The following is a 27,522-nucleotide window of genomic DNA, read 5'->3' as shown; positions in this document are numbered from 1 at the left end:
TTCTAAGAAAACAATTTTTGACCACTTAAAACTCCCCAAATTTCCCCCTTTCAATAACGAACCATAATTTGCCAAGAAACAAACATACAATAAAGAATCTGAAAAAGACCCAACCTGGAAGCCCTCCTTGTGAGCCCAAGCATATTACCGCTGGCCTGACAGGAAGCTGCTCAGACACAGCCTTGCTTTTGAATATTTAGCATGAACATCCTAGGTGAACAGATGCCTGGCCTGTCCATACAGCCCTTACTTATGCTGGTGAACACTTACTTCATTGAAGAGACTTATGTCTGTGAATAAAGTGCACACCCACATATGAAAGGATTACACAGGCCAGCTCCAGTAGTCCTAACAAAACTGCGTGAACTAAGGAGCTTTTGATATACAGAAAAATCACCTGGTTAGCTGGCATAGCTCACACCTATGGGGGTTGAGCATGGAGGGCCTGGTTCTTGCTTACTTCCATTACTGTAAATCAGGGGCAACTCCCCTGAAATTAAACCAATGTCACAGGCTAGAATCGCACTGAGTTGCAAACAGATATTGATACTGAAAGCCGGCATGGTGGAGATGGTTACCTAAATAGCTATTTGTTGTATAATCAGATTATCTGAGGCCATCTTTCTGATAGAATGATATGAAGTCCCAAATGGTGTATATACAGTAGTGCTGGGATTTCATAAGCAATCCAAAGCTGTGGAATACTATGGAGATGAAACCTTTACATATGCAAAATTATCATGGGATGCAGTGTTGTTCTGTTTTGTTGAACCTGGAAAAACTGAAACTGGGTATGGGTTGAGGAAAAGACATATTACTCTTTAATTGGATACCTACAGGCCTGATTGCTCTGTTATATTTGTATCGGTCAGGCGTACCACCACTGAAATCAATAGAGCTACCTTAGTATAAAGTATCGGGGGAGTAGCTGTGTTAGTCTGGATCTGTAAAAGCAGCAAAGAGTCCTGTGGCACCTTATAGATTAACAGATGTATTGGAGCATGAGCTTTTGTGGGTGCATCCAACGAAGTGGGTATACACTCACGAAAGCTCATGCTCCAATACGTCTGTTAGTCTATAAGGTGCCACAGGACTCTTTGCTTCTAGTATAATATTAGTGCAAGAGTGAGCAGAAGTGGGCCCATACTGTGCACATAATCTAAGGAGAGATCACAGCATTGAAGATTTGACCTGGCAATCGCAATATCACTTTATCCTTTCTGCTTGACCCTCACTGCCAGCCTTCCCACAGTTAATTTACATTTATTTGCACTAAAACAGGGCAGGCTACCTCTCTCACACCCGAAGTCCTGAATCGGTACAAATTCTCTTTTAATTTATAAAAATGAATACAGCTGTATAGAAGTCATTGTGAAATTGAAAAAATACTTGGGAGCCAAGGCTTTGGAACCAGCTCAGTAGTTCCAATATGCAGTAAATTAGTATATTTTTATGCATCAGGACAGACATTTTCAGTGATGAGAATTGTTGTCAGCTGTTCCAGGAATATTAAATGTCCAGAATACTGTACTTTTTATTGCAACATGTGCAATTCACTTTATGTTCTTGTGCACTTTTTTGTACAAAAGCTTTTTCAATCGTTTTATTATTTTTTGCCATTATTTATAAAATATAGTGCGGGTTTAATATTTTACATTTGCGGTATGTTTTAGCAAATGGTGGCTTTCCAGTGTTATGTTTTTTAGCTTCTAAACAAAATGCAAATAAACTAACATTCTAAAATGTTACCTGCTGCACTGAGGACCCAGACAAAGAGGTATCTGGGGAAAGTTTGAACCAATTGAAGCAGTAATAAGTAATAATCTAAACAGTAGTCAAAGGAAGAGGAGACTTGTATTGCTGGAGGAGAGGTTGTAGCTTCCCAGAAGAATGTCTCACACAAACCTCTTCAGTTACTTCAGCTACATGTAATGATGTCATTCGAGTTCTGGAGCACTGCTGCTTCACTTCTTAGAATACACCAGAACTCCATGAAAGGTCCCAGCCCTGGAACTAGAACCGTGCAGAAAGTGGGCTTCCTGTTTGGCTTCGTTCCGAATTTGGGTTCCAAAATTTGGTTTTGTTCCACAGTTGCAAAGGAAAATTACAAAAAAAAAAAAAAAATTATAGAAATGTTTCATTTTGACATTTTGTTCCAATTTTGACTTTCTAAAGTTATCGTATTATAGTGCTATCCATGATCCTACAAAATGAAACATTCTAAATGAAAAGTCACTTAAAAATTAAAAAAATAATAGAAGTGGTTTGACATTGTCAGAACTCTCCCTCCCCCAGCTCATTTTCCTCTGGCATGACATTGACCCAGTTTCATGGAGTGTTTCCATTTTGATGGAACCATACATTCTGAAGTGGTTCCAGAGAGCCAGGTGCTGATCCCACTCATCCTGCCTGCTGGCAGCCTGGCATAACTCCAGTGAAGCTACTCGGGGTTCACACAGCTGTGACTGGGTTCAGCATCTGGCCCATTGGTTTCAGTCCAACTACAAGTGTGAGTAAGGGTCATTCATGTGAGAAAGAGCTGCAGGAACCCCTTGTCTGTAGCCCTGCAGCTTGCCTCTCTTGGGCCCATTTCTCCTCCTAAGAGGAAATTTTGTATTTCACTTCAATGGATACAGGATCAGGGACACTACCTCTTCATGGGGTCTTTTCTGAAGACAAGGAGGAGGTATTGAAGTATGATAGAGGAGCCAGACCCACACTTCCATGCTGGGCCCCAAGACTCTTATGGATCTGATTCTTCTGGATCTTGTGCTATTATTTACAACTATGCAAAGCTGGTGAAATGCTACCAAATCAGAGACTCATGTTGTATAATGCCTTCTTTGTACAGGTGTAAATGACTGCACAAGGTGAAGGAAGTTAAGGCTCAAGCCTGGTTCATCTTTCATGCTGTTACTTTTAGATTACAGGAATAACCCATGGTGGCTTCACTTCTGCATAGGCTACTCTCAGGGTTACCATTGAGATGGCTGGGAAGAATGGGCCCACTGGCCAGAGAATTATCTGCATGCCCTTAATAAAAGTTGCAGGCAGTATACAAGGCCAGACCCTCAGCTGATGCATATGGTCTAATTCTCCTGTCACTTTTATACAGTGTAGCTCTATTGATCTCAGTGATTTACACCGCTAAGTGACTGAAGAATCAGGTCCATAATATTCAATCATAGGTCTCCTGTCCTATTTGTTTAGCATCACTTCTCTGTAGACTTTAAAGAAGTTAAACAAAACACTCCTTTTAACCTATCAGAAGTGATTTCACCACACATGACCAGCTTTGCAAGCGAATAACTTGCAAACTACTAGAGTCCTTATTAATCTGCAGCTTTCCATCTTAAAATCAGGGCATGTCTACTCTTAAACGACTACAGAGGGACAGCTGCAGTGGACTTCTTCTGTCCACCTCTTGCTGTCTACACTCAGGGTTAGGTCAGCATAGTTATGTTGCCCGGGGGTGTGGATCACCCCTGAGCAGTGTAGCCATGCCAGTGTAAGCTCCTAGTGTAGACCAGTCTTCAGGCAGAGTACAGAATTGTCCCTGGGAAGCTCATTGCCTTGATCAACTGAGGCTTGGTCTACCTAAACCTACCTGACCTAAAACATAGGTCAATCTAGTTATGTCGCTAAGGAGTGTGAAAAATTAACCCTCCCCCCAAGATATATAGTTTAGCCAAACTAAGCCCCCTATAGACACCTTTAGATGGAAGAATTCTTCTGTCAACCTGGCTGCTGCTTCTTGTAGAGGGGGGATTTATGGCAACCATGGGAGAAGACCTTCAGACACTGTAGTAAAGTGTCTGCACTACAGTGCTGTAGCTGTGCCACTGTAGCATTTCTGGTGCGCACATACCCTGAGGTGTCAGTGTTCACACTCAGATCCTCTCTCTTATATCACTGGTTTTGCACTTAACATGTTCAAATGCTAAACCATTTCCAGTCTATTCGCTTAGTTGTCAGAGGGCAGGTCTGCTTTCATTCACACCAGTTTTAAACTGGCTAATTTCATAGCCTTCAGTGGAGCTACTCCTGATTTACACCATTGTGAATAATTAGAGAATCAGGCCCTCATTTCTGAATGACAACCCCTTTACAAACTAAACCTGAATCTACTGCTGGGAGGACAATAAACATGCAATCTGAACATATTCGATATGTGGAGACAAATAAAATTACCTGCTTTATTTTTTTTTAAACTCTCTTGATATTTACACGAGAGAAGAGCTGAAATCGATTTACAAACTTATCTTCTGCATTAAATACTGTCCTATTGGTAAAAGAAAGTGACCTGAAAACCTTAACTGATTTCTTTAGAATGACTTTAAAGTACAAGAGATGTTATCAGTTTAATCACGTCATTGCTGCTGGTGGTGCAGAGCCTCCCCATAAAGACATTCCCATGTGGAAAAGGTGTCATAGGGGTTACAAGTGCAGATTCCAAATGGTTCTTAGCCTGACACACCCTGGGTCAAACAATTATCTTAAATATAAGAGGCCCAGTTCTCCTGTCATTTAACTGCACTGGCTTCAGTAAGAGTTATTCCTGACTTATACCAGTGCAGTGAGGGGAGACTGACACCACAACCACTATTTAAGTCAGCCAGCTTATGCCTTTCCGATTAAAGGAGCAGCCTGTAATAGCTGCCCATCTACAGACAGATGGAAATGATAGCATATTCTTTCCCTAAGAATTGCTCCACAGCGTGACTAGCTGATGGGCCAATGTCTGAAGTTACATTTCAATTTCATTTGAAAGAGCTACCGTACACAGCACAAAATCCCCTCCCCCCCCAGGCTAAATGTATCCAAAGACATTGAAAATAGGAGGTGGCACTGCCGGCTTGGTAGGGATGGGTTTCAAAACCACTGGTCTGTATAGTTTCTGCCCCATACTGCCTGCCTCCTTGCAGAAGTGTTGGATCTCCCCTGCGGGTGCTGTGCTTTTCCTCCACAGCCCCAGGCCTGGAAAGGGTGACTGAGGTAGGGCTCCATGGGTTTGGTAAACAGGTTGTCCATGGTACTGAAATGGACAGCAGCTCCAGGCATTCATCCGGCCAGATAAGGATGTTCCGGGCACTTTGATAGGCTCCTTCTCCCCACTGGGCTGGGCAGGCAGAGGGGGGCTGCCTGGCTCAGTGGTATTGGGACCCTTTTTGCTTTTTTTGCCCTCGTAAGGAGGAAGGTCCCTGGAGTTTGGGAGCCCATCTAATCTGGCAGGAAAGCTCCCGACCAGCAGACTCTGAGTTGGTCTGGGTTCTTCCCAGAAGGAAGCAGGCAGCTGTCTTTTCCTCATGGGCACCTGATCTGGCCTTACAGACTCTAGGCTTTGCTCTTGCAAAACCTGTTCCCCACTGAAGTTCTCCTCCACCTCTGATAGCCTCAGGGTCTTTTCACTGGATGCTCTGCAGTGATTTGGATCCAGGCCATCTGGGTCTGAACTGCGATTTCTATCCTCTGCCCCCCGTTTGGAGCTGGATTCCATGGATTTGTTGGGGTGGCATCTTGGTATCCTGGAATATTTCTGAGAAAAACGCTTGAGCTGCTTCTGCAAGTATTTTCTGTGATCAACTGAGCGGCGGCAGGGAGCAGACTTGTCCAGAGCGGCTTTGATGTCACTAGAGGCCAGGTTCACAAAATTCAGTAATGTTTTCACCTCGCTGTCTGATGCCATTTCAAAGAGGAACCCTCCTGGAGATTTCCATCAAAAATTTATAATCCCACTCCTCAAACCTGGGCAAACCTGTGAAAGCAGGAGGGACATATTCATGACTTCAAAACCCAAATGCTCTCCTGCAGCAGGAAAAAAAATCAAAAGCATCAAGTAGATGGGAAAAACAAGAACAAATCAAATTTCTCAGCTGAACAAGCAAGGGGTCAGATTGTCATGCTGGCGAAGTTTGAAACATCTGCAGCACATCCACATCCTTGCAATCACAAAACCATGGCATGCACACACACGCGCACACACGGCAGCTTGTTACTGCTGAGAACCAAATGGTTAATCTTGTTAGACAGGTAATGTTTAAAGCGTAAGCAGAAAGCGCAGCAGCACTTCCATGTCGCTGTAACCAAAACACACACACTGAGTAGATTGTCTCTCTAATATTGATTGTTACTGTATCACTGCTGAGAAGAACCCAGTTCCCTGGCTAATCTTGTTACACAGGTTATACACTACCAACCTTTAGAGAAGCAACCGGATCCTCTGAGTGTTTAGAAGCAGTTTAGCAGCACTTGAGTAAGCTGAATGAATTTCAACTCCTTCTAGTTAGGGGGCTTTCTCAGACCAATCAGAAGCCACTTTGCCAAATACAAAGCATCCCAATCAGGCATTAGGCTCCCCCGTTCTCACATTCTTTGTCATCACAAATTGTCGCCATGGGGACAGCCACAGAAAGACAGCTAATAAATACGACCATTTCCCTGTGATTTCTACCATTCTCCACTCTTTCCTCCACCCCTTTTTTCCTCCTCCACCCCTGTGAGGGCCTTCTCTTTGCTCCCCCTCCAACAACACAATCCAACATGATATGCTACTGCTGAGTAAAGAAAGTTTAGACACCCTTTTCTCTAAACTACCCCAAAGCTGTCTGGAGGCTGGCAGTAACCATGCTTCAATGACACAGGACAATGCTAGTTTGGGAGACCAGGCTAGCCTGCTTTTAACTGTTCTTGATCAGGGCTTTTTTTTTTTTTTTAAAGGGAGGATGATGTCAGAAAAAAAGGTAGGAAAGGAACAAATCTCTAAAGAGATGTGCAGATATCCATGGAAAGGGAGCTTGAGCGCTCAAGAATCTTGTCTTTATGTTTGCCCCCTCAATTGAGCCACACAAAAGCTGAATTACCCATTCAAACTGCCTGGACAAAAGGATGGAGTTGGATAGTACTCTTGCATCTGTAGTCAAACAGTTAGAGACTTAAATCGAGTCGTCATGATGGAGAAAGAGTTAGACAAAGCCCATAGAATTGCCATCAGCAAACATTTTCCTGTGTCATATTAATGGGTCTCCATGACTCCCCCTGGCCCGGGGACAATAGCACAAGTTTGCACACTCGACTACTGTCACCCTGCCAACGCTGGCAAGGAGCAGAAACAGGACAATCCTTTAAGGGGAAAGCATGCCCACTGCAGGGAAGGGAAGAAGAGAGCGAAGAAAAGCGTGTGAAATGCTAATTGAGCTGCTTCCTTTACTGATCCAGAGTTATGCGAGTCCTCCTCCTGCTTACAGGGCTGTCCCAAGAGGTGGCAATAACTTAATAGCACAGTAAAACCCGGAGTCCCATGATGCACGTTATCCCCTTGGAGATCTGTGAGAATAGGAGAGCAGAAAAACCTGCCCCTGGTGAATTTCAGAAATGCCAGCCATTCAGAACTCAAGGCAGCTTGCACTCCCGTCCAAACAGCCATAGCCTCAGGCTTGAGCAGCCATCAGCTGAACTGCAGTGTTCAGCTGGAAGACTAATAAAGATTGCAGTGCCTTTGAGGTGGAAATACATTATAAGTACTAAACATTATTAATTTTTATTATTAAGAGAGAGGCCCAAATATAATCTCTGGATTCAAACACATCCATGCTTTGGGGCTGTCTGAAATCCAAACCCAGATCCAACTTCTGAAAACAAAAAAATCACTTTTTCAAGGGCCAGTTGCAAAGACCTGAACTTTAAAATCTAGCCAACATCCATATTTTACAGCTTGTGCCCATTTCTATTAATTTTACTTTCCTTACAGGAAAGAAAAGTGCTTGTTTATGCCATGTGGGGTTGATGACGCCCTTTAAATAAAGTGTCTCACTTGGCACCAGATCTTGAAGACCCTATTCCCTTTTTGATCATCCCTTCCCCAGCCACTTGTGATGTCATCAGGAGCTCTGCAGATGTAAGGGCGATGTAAAAACTCAGGGGGCAAATCCTCAGCTGGTGTAAATCAGCATAGCTCCACTGACGGCACTAAATTCATTATTTTACCCCTGGTTTTTTACATGCTGGGCCAGATTCCCAATGTGCTACAGCCCCTTTGTACAGGTCTCATCAGCACAAAGGGTCTCGGAAGCTGGTAGGTCCAGCCAGCAAAGAATTCCCCCAGGGAGGCACAATCTCTAGGCCACCCTGCTTCTGGTGGAGCAGGTGAGGCCAGTAGTAAGAGGAATGGCTGAAACACTCCTGTCCTCTGGCAATCACCAGCTGTCAAAATGGCCCCAACTGTAGGTCACACCACCACAGTGGCTGCTCCAAACTATACCGGAGTCTGGGCTGGCACAGATCCATCCCCAGCACTGGTGACCTGCAACCGGTTCCATTGCACTATCCTCACAACGGCACCCAAGCATCTGTCTCTCTGTTTCCAACTGACGGAGGCAGAAGAGGGTAAACATTCTTGAAGAGACGATATAAAGTTTCAGAAGACAAGAAGTTGGGATCTACTGATACAAAGTGCTATATAAGCACAGCATCATCATCCAGATGGGGCCGTAACTACACTAGGTTGTCTTGCATAATCTTTCCCACCACTCCAATTACAGGGGCAGATCCACCAGGGGGAGCTCTAGTGTAGACAACTCTGCCTCAGGAGCTTTTATAAGAAACTCTCCTGAGACCTTAGTCCTGGGTTATTCCATGGGAGAAATCTCTCTGCACTCTTATAATGTCAGTCAGTCCCCTACACACACACCCACTGCTTGGGAATGACAAGCAGCCGCCTCTTGATATATAAATCAGAGACTAGTCTTCCAGTCCCAGTTCACACAGTGATCATTTTGCTTGCCATGTCCAGAATAAATTTTTTTATGCTGCACAGGCTAGATGAACAGTGTTTTCATCCAACCAGTGTAAACAGGTATCCTTCCAAGGGCTCATCTCTTTGCTTATTTCCAGGTAACAAAATTGCATCTTGTGTACACTTAACATATGAACCAGGCAGGATAAACTGTGTAAGTCCTTGAGTAATGTAATCCCCTCCTAAAGAGCTTAATGGCTGGCCCAGATTTCAGGAAGAGAGTGTAACAAGCAGATGGGAGAAGGATTTGGACTGCTCTGGGCTGTCACAGAACGTTAATGAGCTGTATCCTCCAAGACTTGGAAAACTCATGCAACATACTGAAAGGTTCTATACAGAGCCTCCACCGGCACATGTAACAGAGTCACCTCTGCCTGGGCAGAGTGTGATCCCCCTAAAGTCTCCTCTGTGAAATGATTGCTGGGGCTAAATGCACCAAGCTCACCCTGGCCTCACTTTATCGATGTAGATGGAGTTACCCTAGGATGGTGTTGGCTCATTCGTTATATGAGCTAGGTAGTGAGAGCTCTGAGCAAGGAGAGGTGCACAAACTGGAAGGAACAACCTTGTGGCTCAGAGACACCCCTCTGAGTATCAGTTCCTCCCCCAATTCCTCTTAATTTACTGCTTCCCTCAACTTTAGCTACTCTGACCAGCAAGTGGGGTGAGTGGGTAGATCTAAGGCTATGCATTCCCTGCCTATTCCTCACCCACTGGCTTCTCACCCACTGTGCCTAGCCCTGCTTACTCCTATGGGCCTGTTACCCACTGTAACTGCTTCGTGGGCTTTTTAGCCCTTGCTGTTCCCTTGGGCAGGTGTGGCATCTAAGGCCATGTCTACACTACTCTGTTAAGTCGACATAAGTCATCTTATGTCAACCTTACTGTGGAGGTGGACACACTGCGATTTAACTCTCCTGCTAAGCCGACATAATAAAACCATCTCAAAGAGAGGCATAGCACTTATGGTGATGTTCTTAGAGCAAGCAGTGTCAGTGTAGACACTGAGTTGCTTATGTCACCCTAAGTGGCCTCCAGGAAGTGTCCCACAATGCCCATTGTGACCACTCTGGTCACAGTTTGACCTCTGCTGCCCTGCAGCCAGGTACTCAGGCATGTGCCCCTTCCCTTTTAAAGCCCTAGGAATTTTTGAAATGCTTCTTCCTGTTTGCTCAGCCTGGAGAGCTCACATCACATCTCCCCAGCTGACCATGCCGATTCCCTGCAACAAACTCATGCCTGCCTGGAGTACGCTGGAGTTGTTGGATCTGATGGGTCTGTGGGGAGAGGAGGCTGTGCAGTCACAGCTCTGCTCCAGCTGCAGGAACTTTGATACTTCTGAGCAGATTGCTCATGGCATAGAGGAGAAGGGGCACAATAGGGACATGCAGCAGTGCCATGCTAAGATCAAGGAGCTGAGGCAAGCATACCAGAAGGAAAGGGAGGCCAATCGTCAATCTGTGCATCACCAAAGACATTCCACTTCTACAAAGAGCTGCATACCATCCTCTGCAGCAACCCCAGCTCCACTGCTAAGAGCTCCGTGGATACTTCAGGGGGCAGGTGCTGGAGACAGTGGCTAGCAGAGTGAAGTCCGAGGATGAAGTTGTAGATGAGGAAAGAGCTGGAGGACAAACAACAGGAATGTTCCAAGGCCTGGCGAGCCAGGACCTCTTCTTAACTCTGGAGGGGTCTAGCCAGTCCCACACTCTGACTCTGGCACACCTGCTGCAGAAGAGGGGAGCTCTGGTAAGTATTCATTGTGCTTTGATACTGCAGGGATACATGAGGTAGAGGTCTCCTTTTTTTAACCAGGATAGACGAGGGATTGAAATTACCAACACAAGCACCATTTGTATCTGGTTTCATTCCCCTGAGTAGCTAGGCAGCGGGGGCCCTGAGGAAAAGTTTGTTGATGCACCACGGGATGTCATAGGAATCCTCCATTGAGATTTCTAGGACACTTCCCTGGAGGTTCTCTGCAATCCCCTGCTGAATGTTTCTTGGGAGGCTGTCTTGCTTCTTCGCCTGCTGTAGGAAACTTTGCTGCACCAATTGGCAATTACTTCTGCAGGCAACAAAGCAGTACACAGGCGAGCAGCATATGGACCCGGTTAGCAGCCACATGCAAGCAGAAGCTGCACACTTGCATCCTCTGTTACCTTCAGGAATGAGATATCAGCTGCTATCACCTGCGCTTGTGGAAAATAGTGCCAATATTCAGAATAGTGGCCTCAGGGCTCATAGTGATACCGCTCTGAACTCCCCTCTGAAACAAGTTGTTTGAATCAAGATTGTGAGTGCATTCACAATAATGCTTCTGTCTACTGTTTCTTTAGCTTCTGCAGTTGTGCCCTTGATTGTCTCCTCCTGCATACTGGCTGAGTGGCTCCAGATAAAGAGGATGAACCAGGAATAAGGAAGACATGTTCAAGGAGGTGCGATTGCGAGCAGAGAGCATGGAGAGAGGCTATTAATGAGAAATTATATATGGATTGCCAGGAGAGGAAACAGGAGCAGGAGCAGATGATACAGCTGCTACAGGGCCAAACAGATATGCTGAGGACCCTGACTGAACTGCAGACAGAACACATCCATTCTCACCTCCCCTTGCACCCCATACAGAACTGCCTTCCATGCCCTCCCCACTCTCCACCCCCACATTCCTTTCATATTCCGAGGCTGTCTCAGTACCCCATGCACTCCACCAGAGGACATGTATCACAATGACAGCTGGACATATACCCAACTGTGAGACCATCATTTGAAAATATGTCCTTCATTTTCATGTCCCATGTTTGTATCGTTGTTGAATAAAAAATGTACTTATAGAAAGATAAGGAATCTATGCTTGTGTCCTATAGATGATGGTTGCTGCTGCTGAAATTCATACACAGTGGCAATCAGTGCATTTGCATTGTAAAATTAATGCACACACAGCAACCATTACAAGGTTCATACTACAGTGCAAGAAAACAATGCCTGGCTAAACGCATTACAGACAGGCACATTACTGGGGTTCATCGTCAAAATGCTCCTTCAAAGCCTCCCTGATTTGAATAGTCCTCCATTGAGGCCTTCTAACAGCTGTGGTATCTGGCTTCTCAAAATCAGCAGCCAGCCAATCCATCTCAATGCTCCACCCCCGCAGAAAATTTCCCCTCTTAGCTTTACAAATGTTTTGCAGAGCACATCAGGCTATTATGACAAAGGGAGTATTTTCCTCATTGAGGTCTAACCTGACAAAAAGGCAGCACCAGCGAGCCTTTAGTTGTCCAAAGGCACATTCAACCATCAGTCTGCACCTGCTGAGCCTGTTGTTGAATCAGTCAAGGTTTCTGGTATAAGGCTTCACAAGCCATAGGAACAAGGGGTAGGCTGGGTCTCCAATGATCATTATGGGCATTTCCACATTCCCCATTGGAATATTTTGGTTTGGAAAGAAAGTCTCTGCTTGCTGCTTTCTGTACAGGCCAGTATTCCTTGAAGATGAGTGCACTTTCCCTACCCCACCCCCCGCATTGATGTTGGTGAAACGACCCCGGTGATCCACCAGAACTTGCAAAATCATAGAAAAGTAGCCCTGTCTGGTGATGTACTCTGTCACAAGGTGATCTAGGGCCAAAATGGGGATATGCGTGCCACCTGTCGCCCCACTGCAGTTCAGGAATCCCATTGCTGAAAAGCCATCCACTAGTTCCCACACATTGCCCAGAGTCATAGTCCTTTATAGCTGGAGGTGACGCACACTTGCATCACTAAAACCCCCTGGTGGACTTCGCAACTCCAAACTGATTCATGACTGATCGGTAGCAGTCTGGAGTTGCCAGCTTCCACACAGCGATCTCCACTCACTTCTCCACCATTAGAGTAGCTTTCATTCTGGTGTCCCTGTGCCAGAGGGCTGGGGCGAGCTCCGCACACAGATCCAGGAAGGAGGCTTTACACATCTAAAAGTTCTGCAACCACTGCTCATCCTCCCAGACCTGCATCACAATTCAATTCCACCTCTCAGTGCCTGTTTCTCATGCCCAGAACTGACAGTCCACTGTGTGCAGCTGATCCATGAATGCCAAAGGCAATCTTAAATTGTTTCTTTCCATAGCACCCAGCAGGGCAGACACCATGGATTCATTATCAGATTCACAACATATGAAACACTGCAAGGTCAGCCGTATTGTATTCATAATACTCACCACAATACTGGAGAGCAGTGTAGGATCCATGCTTTGAGTCAGAGATGGTGGGCACACAGTTTAAAGGGGCTGTTGAAAAGAGGCACAAAATGAAGTCAGAAGCCCCTGGAATAATGGGACGGAGAGCTCACCACCATGAAGCCCTGCGAACTCTTTCCAGAATACCCAACAGCAGATGGAGGGGGGTGCGAGAAGTAGAGGTGCGGGGGGTGCTGCAGCACCCCCAGGTTTTCTGTGAGGTCCAAGCTGCCAGCCCCGTGCCTGGCCACACACATGGGGTCCTGGCTGCTGGCCCTGCACGTGGGGTCCTGGCTGCTGGCCCCATGCCCAGGGGTCCTGGCTGCCAGCCCTGCACATGGGGTGCCAGCTGCCGGCCCCACGCCTGCCCCCAACAGTGGCCCCAGCCTCAGCCCCCTTACCCCTGTCTGTGTCCCACTCTCCTGGAGATACAGCCCTGCTCCTGGCCTCAACTGGGGTGGGGAGCACAAGGTAAAAATTTGGGGATAGTTTGCTGGCTTTCAGCACCCCACTATAAAAAGTGTTCCAGCAGCACTAGATGGTGGTGAGTTGCACAGTGGGATAGCTACTCATGGAGCACTGCTCTCTCTGTTGATGTAAGAGTACCAGCAATGGATGTGCTCCATCGTCACAAGAAGCGTTGTGTGGACATGCAAAAGCAGTTTAATAACAGTGATGGATGATCATCAACGTAACTTTGTAGTGTAGACATGGCCCACGTCCCATTCTAGCCCTTTATTTGCTCCATTGTGTATGGCCCTTTCTAATATAGCTGGGTTTAGAATCAAAGAGCTCTGTGCACTAACACTTTCCCCTGTGCAGCTATTGTGCTGCTGCAGAAGGTAGTTCATGGTGACAAAGCTTTGTCTGCTGCTCTGGTACCCCTGTTCCGCTGCAGCTGGATAACAATAGGAATCCTAAAGGGAATAGACTGGAGAGCAGCATTTTTATTTTTAAAACCCTTTCAAGGTCAGATTCAGGTTGAGCTGCATAGGGTTTTCTCTAAGAGGCCACCGGAGCCCTTTTGTTCCTCTCTGCTCTAACCATGTTCATCCCAATGTACGTGTGAAAGGAACAATTAACAATAGGGCACTTCTCTCTGAGTTTCCAATGCACTTTGAAGTGTCCACCCAGCAACGGCTTAAGAATGATACATCATTTTCCACTGTGAAAGTGTCACACTAGTACAGCAACTGAAAAAATGTCTCCACATGCCTTCCCAGCACGCAGACAGGGACCAGCTGGAGAGCCACTTCATATCTGACACGTCACCCTCGACAGCTCTCTCCTGGGAATGTTCAGGATGCAAGGCTAAGTAATTCATGAGAATACATACATTAGATTTAAAATTACAGCCAGGCTCTCAACCATGTAGCCTTTGCTTCAAAGCTGAAGCAATGAGAGAAGGGAAGAGCGGGTTTTCTTACGTGGAAATACGGGAGAAGCGTTTCTAAAGTGTCATTTATTTTAAACTATATCAGACTTTAGCTGTCTCCACAGCAAATCCTCCCACTACCCCTATACATACAGAGGCCTTCAGTACTTCAACACCAGCCTAACTTTAACCATGCGAGTATCCTACTGAAATCATTGTACCACATTGCTTACCGGTGAGGGACCTTGAGTCATTTAAAAGGTTCAGTGCCAATAAAAGCAGTTTCCTTTGATGTGCCAGTCACTTTATTCAGATGCTCTCCCCTCTGTGGCTTGAAGGGTGAGTTGTGGCTTGGTGAGTAGGAAGAGGAGCTAAACTTGCTATTACCCTCCCAGTAACCTATTGACTGAATGGAAACCACTGTTGTGCAGCCCAGAGCTGTCTTTAACCACTGTTCCTTTTTATTCTGTGAAACAAGACCCTGCTTTGGGCCGCAGCACTATGGGTGTCCATAGGGGTGTTAAGATTTGTAAAACGACGATTGGTATCATTTCCTGTCATGTTAGTAGTACAAGGGTGAACTATTGAATGTTGATAAAGAGGTAATGCTACATCTTAGCTGTTGTGATACAAGAAAATCAAAATGCGTCCTTCAGACATTAGCCATGACTACAGTTAGCTAAATACCCCCATACAAAAAACAGACTTTTTTGGCTAAAAATTTCCTGGAAATTTTGTCATGTTTCTCAATCAAAAAATTTAGTTGATATTAAAATTTCCAACTTTTTTGACCAGTTCTATAACTGACTGAAAGACAGGAAGCCAAATTCATAGAAAATCTCAATCTTATTTTCTTTTCTTTTGGGTCAAAATTCCATTCGGCATCGCATGGCTCATTGGCAATGTTAATTTAGCCACACTGAAGGTCTGTTTGTTTGCAGTCAGGATAACAAGAACATAACAACCAGGAAAGGTCCCCTATGGGCTGCCTGCTTAACATCACTTTTGCATCTCTATTAAATATGGATGGAAAATTAAAAAAAAAATGTTTCACTACACATGGTTGTGTGTGTCTCTTGAAGAAGGGGCCTTCGAATTTAGAAGTAACAGGTGGCCACAGAGCTGCTAAAGTCATTAGCTTTGCTAAATATTCTCAGCCCCAGATCATCCCCTTTCCCTCCACAAATGGGGAGCATGAAAACCCAGTGGAAGAAGTATGGGATACAGAAGCACTTCTTCCCCTCAGTCCGTTAGCAACCCTTCCCCAGGGGGGCTGTGGAGGTCAGGCTCTGTGGGAAGGGTTGGCCTGGGCTCAGCATTAAACCTCATCTAAGCATGTAACAGCTTGCCCAACCTGTTGTGTGGAAAGCCTAATAGTGTGCTCTGCATTGGTGTATTTGTTAAAGAACAAAGTGCCCTTATGAAAAGAGAGGGAGCGGGATCTGGTGATTCAAGCATGGGATGGGTGTCAGTCCTGGGTTGGATTTGATGTTGATTTTTCCTGTGGCCTTGAGTAAATCACTTAACTTACCTATCTATAAAATGGGTATTATGAATCCTTACCTACCTGACATATATAATGCATTTTACAGCCTCAGAGTAAACTACTATTCTACAAGAGGAGCCAGAGTCAGCATTTGAAGCACAATGCAGGCCCTGTTTTAACCTGTTGAGACAATTTCTCAGGGTGTTCAGAACCATAGGTCACTGTGTTATCCCACACCCCAGCACCTCTACCAGCTCAGCAAGAGACGCTTGTTGGTGCTAAGCTGTGTTTCAGTTCCCTTACACTCTCATCACTGAACTCCCCAGAACCATCCCCCTAGACACATCTCTGTCACTAGACACTCCCAGTAATTACCAGGAAAGCTATCCCCAAAGAAACACTGTATATACACCTGGAAGGTTACAGCTCAGGAGCAGGTCCTTTATAACAACACTGCACTGCAACCTATTTATGGTGAAAACAAATGTAAGTTTGTTAACAAAGGACACTTATTTGCAGATTCTAGTGGGTATTGAGTAAGAATAATAGAAACAGAAATAGTTACAAATAAAACAAAAGTATAACATGCCCTCTAGAGACACAAGCTTAACATGCCGCAGTATCTCACCCTCAAAGTCTTCCTGAAGAGTAAACTGGTTTTCACTCAGTCTAGGACCCATTTGTTCATCACTCATCCCTCTCCACTGCGTGTGTTCCTCAGTGAAATAGATAACGGGGTGTTGTCCTTGTACCCCAGGGGATCTCAAACTGGGGGTCGGGACCCCTCAGGGGGTCATGAGATTATTACACAAGGGGGTTGTGAACTGTTAGGCTCCACCCAGGGCCGGCTCCACCATTTTTGCAACCCCAAGCAAATAAAAAAGCCACTCGGACTGTGCCGCCCCAAGAATGGATGGAATGATGCATGTGCCACCCCTTAGCATGTGCCACCCCAGGCATGTGCTTCCTCCGCTGGTGCCTGGAGCCAGCCCTGGCTCCACCCCAAACCCCGCTTTGCCTCCAGCATTTATAATGGTATTAAATATATTTAAAATTGTTTTTAATTTATAAGGGGGGGTCACACTCAGAGGCTTGCTATGTGAAAGGGGTCACCAGTACAAAAGTTTGAGAACCACTGTTGTACCCTGTTATAGTCCAATAAACCTTTGAAATAGATTCCTTTTTGTTCTTCAATGTGCTGGTGTCATACTGAGTTCTCATTCCCACATCAACCTGTTTTTCCTGTTGAGGTTATAGGCAAATGTAGCTCTCATTGTTTTTGGCTCACAATACTTAATTTACATATGGCAGAGAGATAACTACCTTCCCTCTCATCTGGAAGAAACCTGCTTCTTCCTTTGTTTGATTACAGACTTTAAAGCATAATAAGAGTAGGTATACATAATGCCTTACCTAATGTTTAATACGTACATAGATATTAATCACCAGTGCGTCACTGGCTTTCATTTGATACCGCACACTACATTCTTTATAGATAAATACTATGACAGCAATATGTTAGGTGTAGTGAGTTTGTCAGGCCTGAGAGAAGTTGCTGATAGAACAATGACCCCCCTTGCCAGTTGGTATTGGGTGGTTCTTAGGTCAGACCTGCACACTGGATTTTTATATATGAATCAGTGTGACTGGCTTCTTCCTGCTAGATCCCCTCTTTCCCCTTTGGAGAATCTATGGACACCTTTAGCCCCTATATCATTGTACAGCAGGTGAATAATGCTGAGGGATACTGAACTCATGTAAGTTACTTGAGAGAATCCCATTTCATCGCTTTCAGGTATACGGTGAGATACAGAAAAAATCGCCATAGATGGGAGAGTAAAATCCTGTTGATCATGGATCTTGGTCTATAGAGTTAGCCCATTCTGACTCCTGGCAAAAGCATTGATAGCCTGTCCCTTCCCTTCTTTAAAGGTTTCCCATGTATTTGTTTTACTGACTGAAGTACCTTGTGGATGCTAAAAGCATGAGCTTCACCAAAGTCTTTCTGGGGCATACTAAAGGAAAGGATATTTCCTCCTTCTTTCCTGATAGTCAAATGCACCAGAAGCAGGAACAGAGGCTGCAGCCCTTATGTCCAGCTGAGGCTTTCAGAACCAGACCTGCTGTTTGCAAGGCACTGAGATGTTACTTTGCTTTCCTTCCTCCTCCCCCGCACTGATTCCTAATAAGAGGGCAGTATGACTCTGGCCTGGCATTTTAACCTACCTGCCCTAGTAGCAACAGCTCCCCATCCCTATTTCCTTACTGATGGCCTCAGCTTGGTTCTGCTCTCAAAACCTAGAAATTGCTAACTTAATAAATATTCCCTAGGTGAACTTCATAGCTGTGTATGTTTGTCTGAACGCTCACATGGGCCAAAGCTATCAGGGGCCAACTCACAGCCTGAGCAATCTGGAGAGATCCTGAGCTGCTGGGAAAGACTCTCCAGGCCACAGAGCCTCACTCTGGCCCTGATGGCAGCCTAGGGGCGAAACTAGTCTCCACAGACAATGAGGAGCCAGTTTTAGGTCCATTGGCTCCGTGGTGGGATTCTATGGAGAGCCTTGGAACACTGTATTTTGAGGTGTACCAGGGGTGTAGGCACCCTGCACAAATGCCCTATCCCTGCCATCTACCATGGAGTAGAATTGTGTTCTTTCTCCTGTCTTCCGGCCTTTTTCTTGGGCTTCAGCAAGAATTTCCCTTCATGACATTAAGGGTCTGATCATGTGTTCTTGGCACACTCCAAATTCCCAGTTAAATCAACAAGCACTCGAGGTGTGCAAAGAACACACGAATGAGGCCCATCTATTGGGCCTGAATGATTGGCGGAGAAGGGCTAAAGCACTGAGCCAGGGAGAGCCTAAGCCAGGTGTGGCTCAGAGTTCCATTTCTTTGTCTCCCCAACATTCAGGACTGGGAAGTGGGCACGGTGGGAGAGAAAGGGTTTGGTCAATTTGCAGTGCCTGATATTCTCAGGCTTTCAGAGGTCACCTTCCCACACAGGATAGCAGCAACCTGGCTCTAACCCAGAGAGCAGGTTTTACACGTTTCTTCTTTGATTTCACAATTGGCATTGCTCAAACCAGCTTCACCGCTGTGCATTCAGCTGCCCGGTTTGCTGCACTTACGGGCAGATGGAGTAGTTGCTAAATACTGAGGCTGTTAGGAGGCAGAAGGGAGAGAGCAAGAGAGGAGGGGGGTGGTTGCTACCCAGAAGCCTGCCATTCAGGCAGATGGTGGAATGATTTGATATGAATAGCTGCTGTCAGTCTCATAGAGTGAACTTTACAATTGTGCTACGTGTTGGACTGCATGTGACTAATGCCATTCTTCTGCTGACTACAGGCAGAACACAGCTGTTTCTTTAAGGACAATTTTGGTTTTATGGACAGAAAAATCTATAGTAAGAACCTGTTAGGAAATAAGCAACATCCAGCATTCCACTCTATAGACAGGATCAAATTTCTTCAAGGCTTTCATCACCTCAGCTAAATCAAACGCATTTTTAAAGACAAACCTGATTTTGGTTTCATTTTGCTTTCGGTGCCTGTGTGGGCTTAAACTCTCTATTTCTCCACACAAACAGGTAGGGCGGGGTGGCAGCAGCCACAAATATTGGTTGGTTTGCATAATTCCAGCTTATATAAATGTTGCAAGATCAGGGAGTCAATTAAGTGACAGATGCGGCAGGTGGTTTCTGTTGAAGAGACAATACTGCAGCAGGGATGCAAAGAAAAGCTATAGCAGAGGCTAAAGATCTGACATGAATTGGAGATTTTGCATTTTAGCAGTTAAAGGCCCCAGTTCAACAGTCAGAAAAAGCAATGCACCATGAGCACTAGACCAGCAATGAGGCAAACCCTGCAGAGTGTGGAAGAGGAAGGGGCTTAACGGTGAGCAAAGAGGTAACTGTGAAGATTTGTCAGTCTGCATCCTGCATGAATTGCTGCAGGTCACACAGCCCTGCTCCCTGTCCTGTTCCTGTCAGGCAGAGTTTCCCCCTTTGCGCCCCCTCGTGGCCAGAGTAACTCTTTCTTTAGCCAAACAGCTGCTGAGCACCTGAGGTTCGGATCCAGGATTTGACCCTCCCCCTTGCCATCCATACAACATCTCTTTTTAACCCCTACACACCGTAGAACAAACATCCACCCCATGCTATCCATTTGTTCTATGTTGTACAATGTGGGGAGGGGAAGGAGACATGCCATGGATGGCAATTGTGTGTGGCCATGGGTGGGGTTCCTTATGTCAAACCACGGACTGTAACCTCAGGTGCAAAGCAGCTCTTTTGTTGAAGAAAAAATTGCTCCTGTTTGGAGAAGTAACTAGAGAAATGCTGCCAGAAGCAGCAAGGAGTGAACAGGATCCGAATGAAAGATTCTTTCATTCACAGATTCCAAAGCCAGAAGGGATCTGTGCGATCATCTGTTCTGACCACCAGCATAACACAGGCCACAAGCTGCCTCTTGCTCCATTTTCAATGTGTGGGTCTTGAAGACATCCATCTCCTTTTTTAAAAATACCTATGAAGGATCTGGCCCAATATGCCTTAAAATGATAGTCCTTCAAACACCATTTTAAAAAAGTGACTAATCTACAAGCAAAGTTGTTCTAATCGCCTCCACTCCCTGTTATTTTGAACAGTAGTAAATGTCAAATAGAGAGTTTGATTGTAGTGATGAGGGCATCTCCTTTCATGCAGGTTGCTCTGCTCTCATATGCTACCTTCACCTAGTTCTTAACCAGAGCTGAGATAGCAGTGCTCAGCCAGAAACAGAACCACCAGTGTCATTCTTGCAACCTACCTACCATGGGTTATTGTCTCACGTATGTAGTAGCAGGTAAAGAAAACTCCTATCCCAGCTCTTCAGTCCAGGGTGAAACACTCGACCCCTTTGCTTGTACTAGAGTCTGGGACTGTTTAGGCTTAGTTTTGTTTCACAGTGCCAGATTCTCAGAAATTGCTCTCATTTCAATGGAGCCACGGCAATTCACATCAGCAGAGAACATGCCCCATTGAGTAGAACGGCTCTGTTGTACCAGACACATACATGTTTCACCATTTTATGATATTAGCTACTGAAATATTATTATTGATTTTTTTCAGTCTCATAAGAAAACTGAAAGACGTGACAAATGTTTTGGCTTAATGTGAGAGTCAACCTCTGTTGGCCTTACACAACAGGTGTCCCATTGACCGCAGGGGGACCGCAGGATTTGCCCAACGTAGCTACCAATAGAGTTGCAATGCTTCACTGTCAGTTAAATGATCTATCCCAAGAAAAGTACTCCCCTGGCTTGTGGCGGATGCACTGACATTTGAGAGGGATGATGTGACATGCTGAAAGGCTGGCAAAGCCAGAGTTAGGGGACACAAACATTGCCAACGCGTGAGGTTTTAAAGAATAAAGGAGCATGAAGCAGCGGGACATGAAAACGGAATCTGTCGCTGCTATCCAGTTATATGATAAAGCTCCCAACGAATGATAAACAGTGCGCGGATTCCTCATTTGGCGGAGTGATTGTCATCTTCTCTATAGGAAGACTGGTAAACATACTCTAGTCCAGCCTTCTAGTGCCAGGCTGGAGTTACAGTTCATTGTTGCATGTTTCTCTACCTCAGGGGTAGGCAATGTTTCAGAAGTGCTGTGCCGAGTCTTCATTTATTCACTCTAATTTAAGGTTTCATGTGCCAGTAATACATTTTGTTTTTAGAAGGTCCCTTCTATAAGTCTATAAAATATAACTAAACTATTGTTGTATGTAAAGTAAATAAGGTTTTTAAAATGCTTAAGAAGCTAGCTGATTTTCAGTGGCAGGGGGCTGAGGGCAGGGGGTTGGGTGGCAGGCGGGGGTGCGGAGTGAGAGAGGGGGCTCAGGGCAGGAGGGGTTCAGGGTGTAACAGGGGACTCAGGGTAGGGGATTGAGGTGCAGGAGGGGTTCTGGGTGTGGGCTCTGGCCCGGTGCCACTTACCTTGAGCAGCTCTGGGGTGGCAACAGTGTACAGCAGGGCTAAGGCAGGCTGCCTGCCTGCCCTGGCCCCGCACCGCTCCCAAAAGCAGCCAGCATCACATCCCTGCGGCCTCTGGGGGACGGGGAACAGAGGGCTCCAGGCACTGCCCTCGCCTGTGGGTACCACTCCCAAAGCTTCCATTGGCCACAGTTCCCCATTCCCTGCCCATGGGAGCTGCAGGGGGCAGTGCCTGCAGGCAAGGGCAATGTGCAGAGCTCTTTGCCTTCCCACTCCCCCAGGGGCCACAGGGACATGGTGCCAGCTGTTTCTGGGAGCGGTGTGGGGCCAGGGCTGGCAGGGAGCCTGCGTTAGCCTCACTGCACCATGGGACTGGCAATTCTGTGGGCCGGATCCAAAGCCCTCACAGGCCAGATCCGACTCGCAGGCTATAGTTTGCCCACCCCTGGTGTAGAAGGTCAAAGGTTTGATCTTGGCTGATGGCCTGGTGTCTGTGCAGGTGTAGTGTAAGTCATTACATCAGCATATGAGAATGCTTCCAGTCCTGTGGTCATCAACATGAGGCACCATGGGAATTGCTGTTTCCATATGAATCCCTTGACATGCAGGAGAAGCTCTATTTCCAGGGGGGTTCTCTATGTTTGTGCCATAGAAACAGCTCCAATGCTACGTTTCATGGACATGTGGCAGGTGAGTGTGACTCTTGTGCCTGCATGTCACTGACATGTAGCACATTGGTTTAGCTCTGAATGACATCAGTGAGTAACATGGATCATAGCAGTTGCAAAAGGTAGTACAGGGACAGGACGAATGAATTTGATGTTTATTGACTCAGTGGGTCAGATTCATCCCCTTCACTCATTGTGGTTCTGTTGTACTCTATCAGTTTATACTACAGAACTAATGTCATATAGCTGTGGCCATAAGCCCAAATTCCTTAATTATCACAGATCTCGCTGTCCTAGATTGTGACACCTGTGCTCATGTGGAGTAGTGTCTTACTCTTTGCTTAGTCTTGCTGATTTCAATGAGACAATTGGGGATGCCCAGGGCTGCTTTCAGTTGCTGGCAAGCCCCTTCCCACAACCACTGAGCAGGTGTTACGGCAAGTCTGCCTCAGTTTCCCCTCTGTTCAGCCAATCACAATTTAGCCCTCTGTCTGGTAGCTCCTCAATAAGGCTTGAGCCAGATCGTTAATAGTCTCTCCTTTCTCTGGGCAGTGAAGAGTCTAGTGAGTCAGGAGGCCAGCGACCCTAGCAAAGGATAGACAGTCTCCAGCCTCTTTGGGGTTCAGATCCTTTGCTCTACAGGCACAAATAATCCCTCTGCTGGCATCAATAGGGGAACCCAGGCCAACTCCTTCCTCTAGGTTCCTATCCAGAGACCGTGTACGAAGCCATTGGAATCAGCATCTCCCAATGCCTTACTGTTCCTCTGGACGGCTTCCTCCCACACTCTTCTAGTAGGGTGTTCCCCAGACTCACGCGCTGTCATCCTCTCCTTCTGGAGGTCCAAGTACCTAGGCATCTTCCTGCCAGTCTGCTGCTGAAGGACACTGCCCTTAGTGAGTCCTCAGCCTTTTTGGCAGCCACCTCTCCCTTAAGATCTGCAGCCTTTTTATGTCCTCAGCTGTTGCAGGACCCCCAGTAAGCCCCAGCTGAGAAGGCAGCTACTCTCCCTGTTAGCTTTTTAGTGACTGAGACAGCATGGGGTCTGTACACCCCATGAGAGGGGAATAAAGTACTACTTGGAATGAGTAAGGGCAGCAGGATCTAACTGAGGCAGCAGAACCGGGGTGGTTGTGGCAGTTAGCATCCCCGCAATGGAAATATCTGGGGGAAAGGCTGATACGTTTCCATCCCTCTGTATTCTCCATCCCCACAATGTCTCATGGAGGCAAGAGTGGGAAGCAGAGGTGGGGTGAGGTGGCTGCCAGAGCACCTGGAATTAGGCCAGTAGCGAGAGAGCAGGAACAGCTCTTCTCTCCCAGTGACACAAAGTGTATGGGCCCAGCCGGACAGGGCTGGTGTGCAGGGACCACACTGCAGTGACACACGATGTATGCCCCCAGTTATCCAGGACAGGTGGCCATTTACGTGACTCCCTGTCAGCCAGCACAGGCTGGTCCCACCTTTCAGCCACCGTGGGTCCTGCAGAGACACCCAGCACCGGACAGGGGCAGAATCACGTGCACCCGCCCCCATGGTTAAGTGAGGGACAGGGCACCAGCACCTGGGCAGGAGGGCATCAGCACATATATCAGGAGCACAGGGCTTACTGTGATTACGAGCTCACTCCAACACCACGATGCAAGCAGAGAAATAAAACCCAGCACCATTAACCATATAGGAGAGCTTGGGAAGGACCCCACTACTCAAAACAACGCTGACAATTTCTATTTTTTAAAAAAATATAATTGAATCTCAATAGTAGAGAGAAAAGCCACTGTATCTTTAAGTGGAATAGCAAATTTCATAGAAGGAATGGTATATGGTTAGAGCTGTTATATTTGTTGTCTGCCTGGGTATAGTTTTAAAGAAAGAAATGGATCCCAAGGGGCATACAGGCTCAGTATCTTAGTACAGTGCTTCAGCACTATAAAAAAACGTTGCCCAGAGGCTTAATGGTAGCACACTGCAGCCTACACTTGCTATTTGGGTTCAACCAGCAGCCCAGCTCTCTCACCTTCTAGGGCAGGCAAGGGCTAAAAGAACTGCAGAACCAGAAATCTGATCTCCCTGAGGTAGGAGGAAAGACCTGCTCTCCCTCAATGGTACAAGGAAGGAGAGGCTCCAAAGGGAATCAAGTCCTGTCCATTCCTCTGCAGCTGGATGGACCATTGTTGCTCGCTGGGGCCTGGAGCTTGAGAGTGAGAGGACAGTTAAAAGCAGGGGAAGGAGATGCCCGCCCACCAGGAAAGAATCGTTCTCACCACCCCTGCTGAGGAGGAAAAATGTTTTTTGCTGTTCCTTTGTCAACAGCTATCTATAAATAGCTCTTTGCAAACTCAGAATTGCTTTTGCTGGGGGGACACACATTAAATTTCAGCCCCAAGTCAACTGTTGTACTTAAGTTAAGAAGCCGGGGGGGGGGCGGAGGGGATAAAAAACTGCTGAGACAATCTTAACCAGAGCTGCACAAATGTCAGTGCTATAATAATACTAAAGGAAAAGAAAAAGAAACTGTCACTCTGACAATTTGAATTTCAATACTCTTGTGCCCAGCAGCACTAATGGAAGCCCAGAGACTGGCACACTGTCGGAATATTTGGCTCTTGCTGCTTATATGAATTGCATTGATCCACTCCAGGCACTTCCATATCACAGTGCTGCCCATTTAGTAGGTAGGGCAGCTATCACTTCTTAAGGGCTTGAGGGACCAGGGAAGCCTCTCATCCCAGCAACGTCATTGGTTCCTCCCACTTTTTTTTAAATGACACTTCCATTTTTTTTACTCACTGTCATAGTATCTTGTCACCAATGTCCACCGAGAGGGCAGAAACATGGACCTTAATCACTTCCTCATCGCTAAAACCCAGCTTGTTTCCCCTCCTTGAGGACATGTGCCTTATGCCTGAAGCTCTCTTTTGAGTCATGTGTGATACTGATGAGCTCCCTTTTTAGGTATGGGAATTTAGTGCTCATGAAGGGCTCTGTTCAGAGACAGAGGTCTTGTCTGTATTCACAGAATAGCCATGGCAATATATGGTCCCGCACCCTGCCCCCAGTATTCTTCAACCCTGTTGTGGAGCGAGAGGACGTCTCTATGGAAGGAGTCTCCAAAGATCATTCAGTCCTTGGTGTCATTGCTGAGACTGCCAACAAGGTTATCAATTAATGCCAATTGTAGGAGTGATTTGCTGATAGGGACACCTGCCAACTGAGAACTTGAACTCATATCAGACCAGCTACCACATTGATGACAGCTTTCAGTCACTGGATATGGTGCAAACTGGAGACTTAACTGAAGGGCAATACATCCCATTCTTATTATCCTGAACCAGCCAGTTGCCCATGTTCTGAGTTTTGCCTCCATCTCAGTTATTAGGAAATGTCAACTACTTTGATCCACAGCCCAGCAAAGCACTTCTGTGTTAGTTTCACTGCCCCGTTTGGCCTAACAACCTTCCATTGCTGGTGCCCCATGAACTCTTTATAAGCTTGTTATCTGAGACAAAACTCCCTTGTTGGGGGATTGAAGCACAGCATAATAGAGGCCTAGATGCTACAGGGGCTTTATAACTTTCTACCAGTGCTCAGAAGGGTTAAAAACAAATTGAAAATATTCTTGCCTGTAAGACACATTTTTTAAAAATATTTGTTTCGTTTATATTGACATAGACACAAAACCTCACACTCTCCGGGCCTTTGCTACATAGCCTGAGATGCTGTCATCTGTGATGTTCAGAAGGCATGAGTGTGTCATTCTATAGTGCATGTTTGGTACAGGATAACATTGCCTCTAGTAAAACAGGCCCAAACTGGAACAGAGTAAGTGTGGCAAACACTTGCTCCAGATCTTTTTCTTTTCAATAATCAGCCACATCAGAAACAGCACCATCATGCAAAGTCTAGATAGAAATCCTATTCCAGGATTTCGGTTGGGGTGGAGGGAAGAACACACTTTACAACGTAATCTTGGTCACCATTCACCTGTAGAAACCGACCACTAGCCACCACTGTGAGGCTTGATTCTGATTTCACCCCAGCATAAGCTGTGATTCAATTGACTTCAGTGGACTCACACCTGATTTAATAACTCCACTTTCACTGAGATCAGAGTCAGGCACTTTGGTCCTGATATTTCAGAGGTGCTGCTGAACACTGACAATTCTCACTGGAACCTGTGGATGCTCAGACTGTCTGGGTACAATTTAAATTGCTCCTGATCTAAGCTTCTATCTGTTTATCTCTCATTGACCTTGATGATATGTTGCCACTAGAGTGCACTGTAGAGAGCAGCTTGGGAGTTGGGACTGTCATCTGTATTGAGGTTGCTAAAGTTTGCACTATTTAATCCTGTTACAATAGTCCCAGGGTGGCTTTCAGAGCATGCCACCTGCAATTTAAAGAAACACCACTGCTCCCTCCACAAAAGCAGACATTTTTTTTCAACCTTATATAAAATGAATCCAATGAAAAATACCTCCCCTTGTTCCAGTTTCAATACATTAATGCTAGGTGGGATATTCTCCTGCTGCACTTCTGCCTTTTTAAGGATACTCAATACCAGAAACCACTGCAGGTAAAACAAAACAATGTATGTTAATAGCTAGGGCCCAATTCTACAAAATTCTGAATGTTCGTAAGTCCCACTGAGTTGAATAGGAGCTGACGGTGCTCAGTGTCTTGCAGAAGATGCTCAATCCCTTTCAGGATTGGGCCCAATCACACAATTCTAGTCCAGTCAAAGGGTTTGGTTTACACATTGAAGGTGGGATCAGGCCCAAAGTCTGCTATATAAATGTCAAAGGAAGTTAGCAGAACATAGAGCCTATATTAGGCCCTTTTGTGAATATACAGTTAAATATTATGATTATACACTTGAGTTCAGTGCTTTGGATATAACAATTCTGAGCTCACTCCTGCTTCCATGGAGTTTTGCCATTGATTTTAACAGGAGCAGGATTGCGTCATTCTACTGCAAGCACAACCCCCCTATATCTGGAGTTAATGCTTCGTA

The 27,522-nt window shown here is 45.9% G+C and overlaps 1 protein-coding gene across 2 annotated transcripts; it reads right to left on the bottom strand.

Annotated features, from left to right (window-relative positions):
- Window positions 1–2,082: 2,082 nt before the first annotated feature.
- FAM181A (family with sequence similarity 181 member A) lies at window positions 2,083–27,075 on the bottom strand. Of its 2 annotated transcripts, none has more exons than XM_032772587.2 (2): window positions 26,986–27,075; window positions 2,083–5,755 (listed from the first exon to the last, which is right to left on the bottom strand). In XM_032772587.2, the coding sequence occupies exon 2, from the start codon at window positions 5,684–5,686 to the stop codon at window positions 4,811–4,813; it is 876 nt and encodes a 291-aa protein (XP_032628478.1). In that variant the 5' UTR covers window positions 5,687–5,755; window positions 26,986–27,075; the 3' UTR covers window positions 2,083–4,810. The 2 variants fall into 2 exon arrangements, with proteins under 2 accessions (XP_032628478.1, XP_032628477.1); XM_032772586.2 differs by lacking the exon at window positions 26,986–27,075 and adding an exon at window positions 6,198–6,235.
- Between the last annotated feature and the right edge of the window lie 447 nt (window positions 27,076–27,522).

The sequence above is a fragment of the Chelonoidis abingdonii genome, chromosome 4 (genome assembly GCF_003597395.2).
Source record: "Chelonoidis abingdonii isolate Lonesome George chromosome 4, CheloAbing_2.0, whole genome shotgun sequence".
NCBI lineage: Eukaryota > Metazoa > Chordata > Testudines > Testudinidae > Chelonoidis > Chelonoidis abingdonii.
This window is presented reverse-complemented; position numbering and strand designations above follow the sequence as displayed.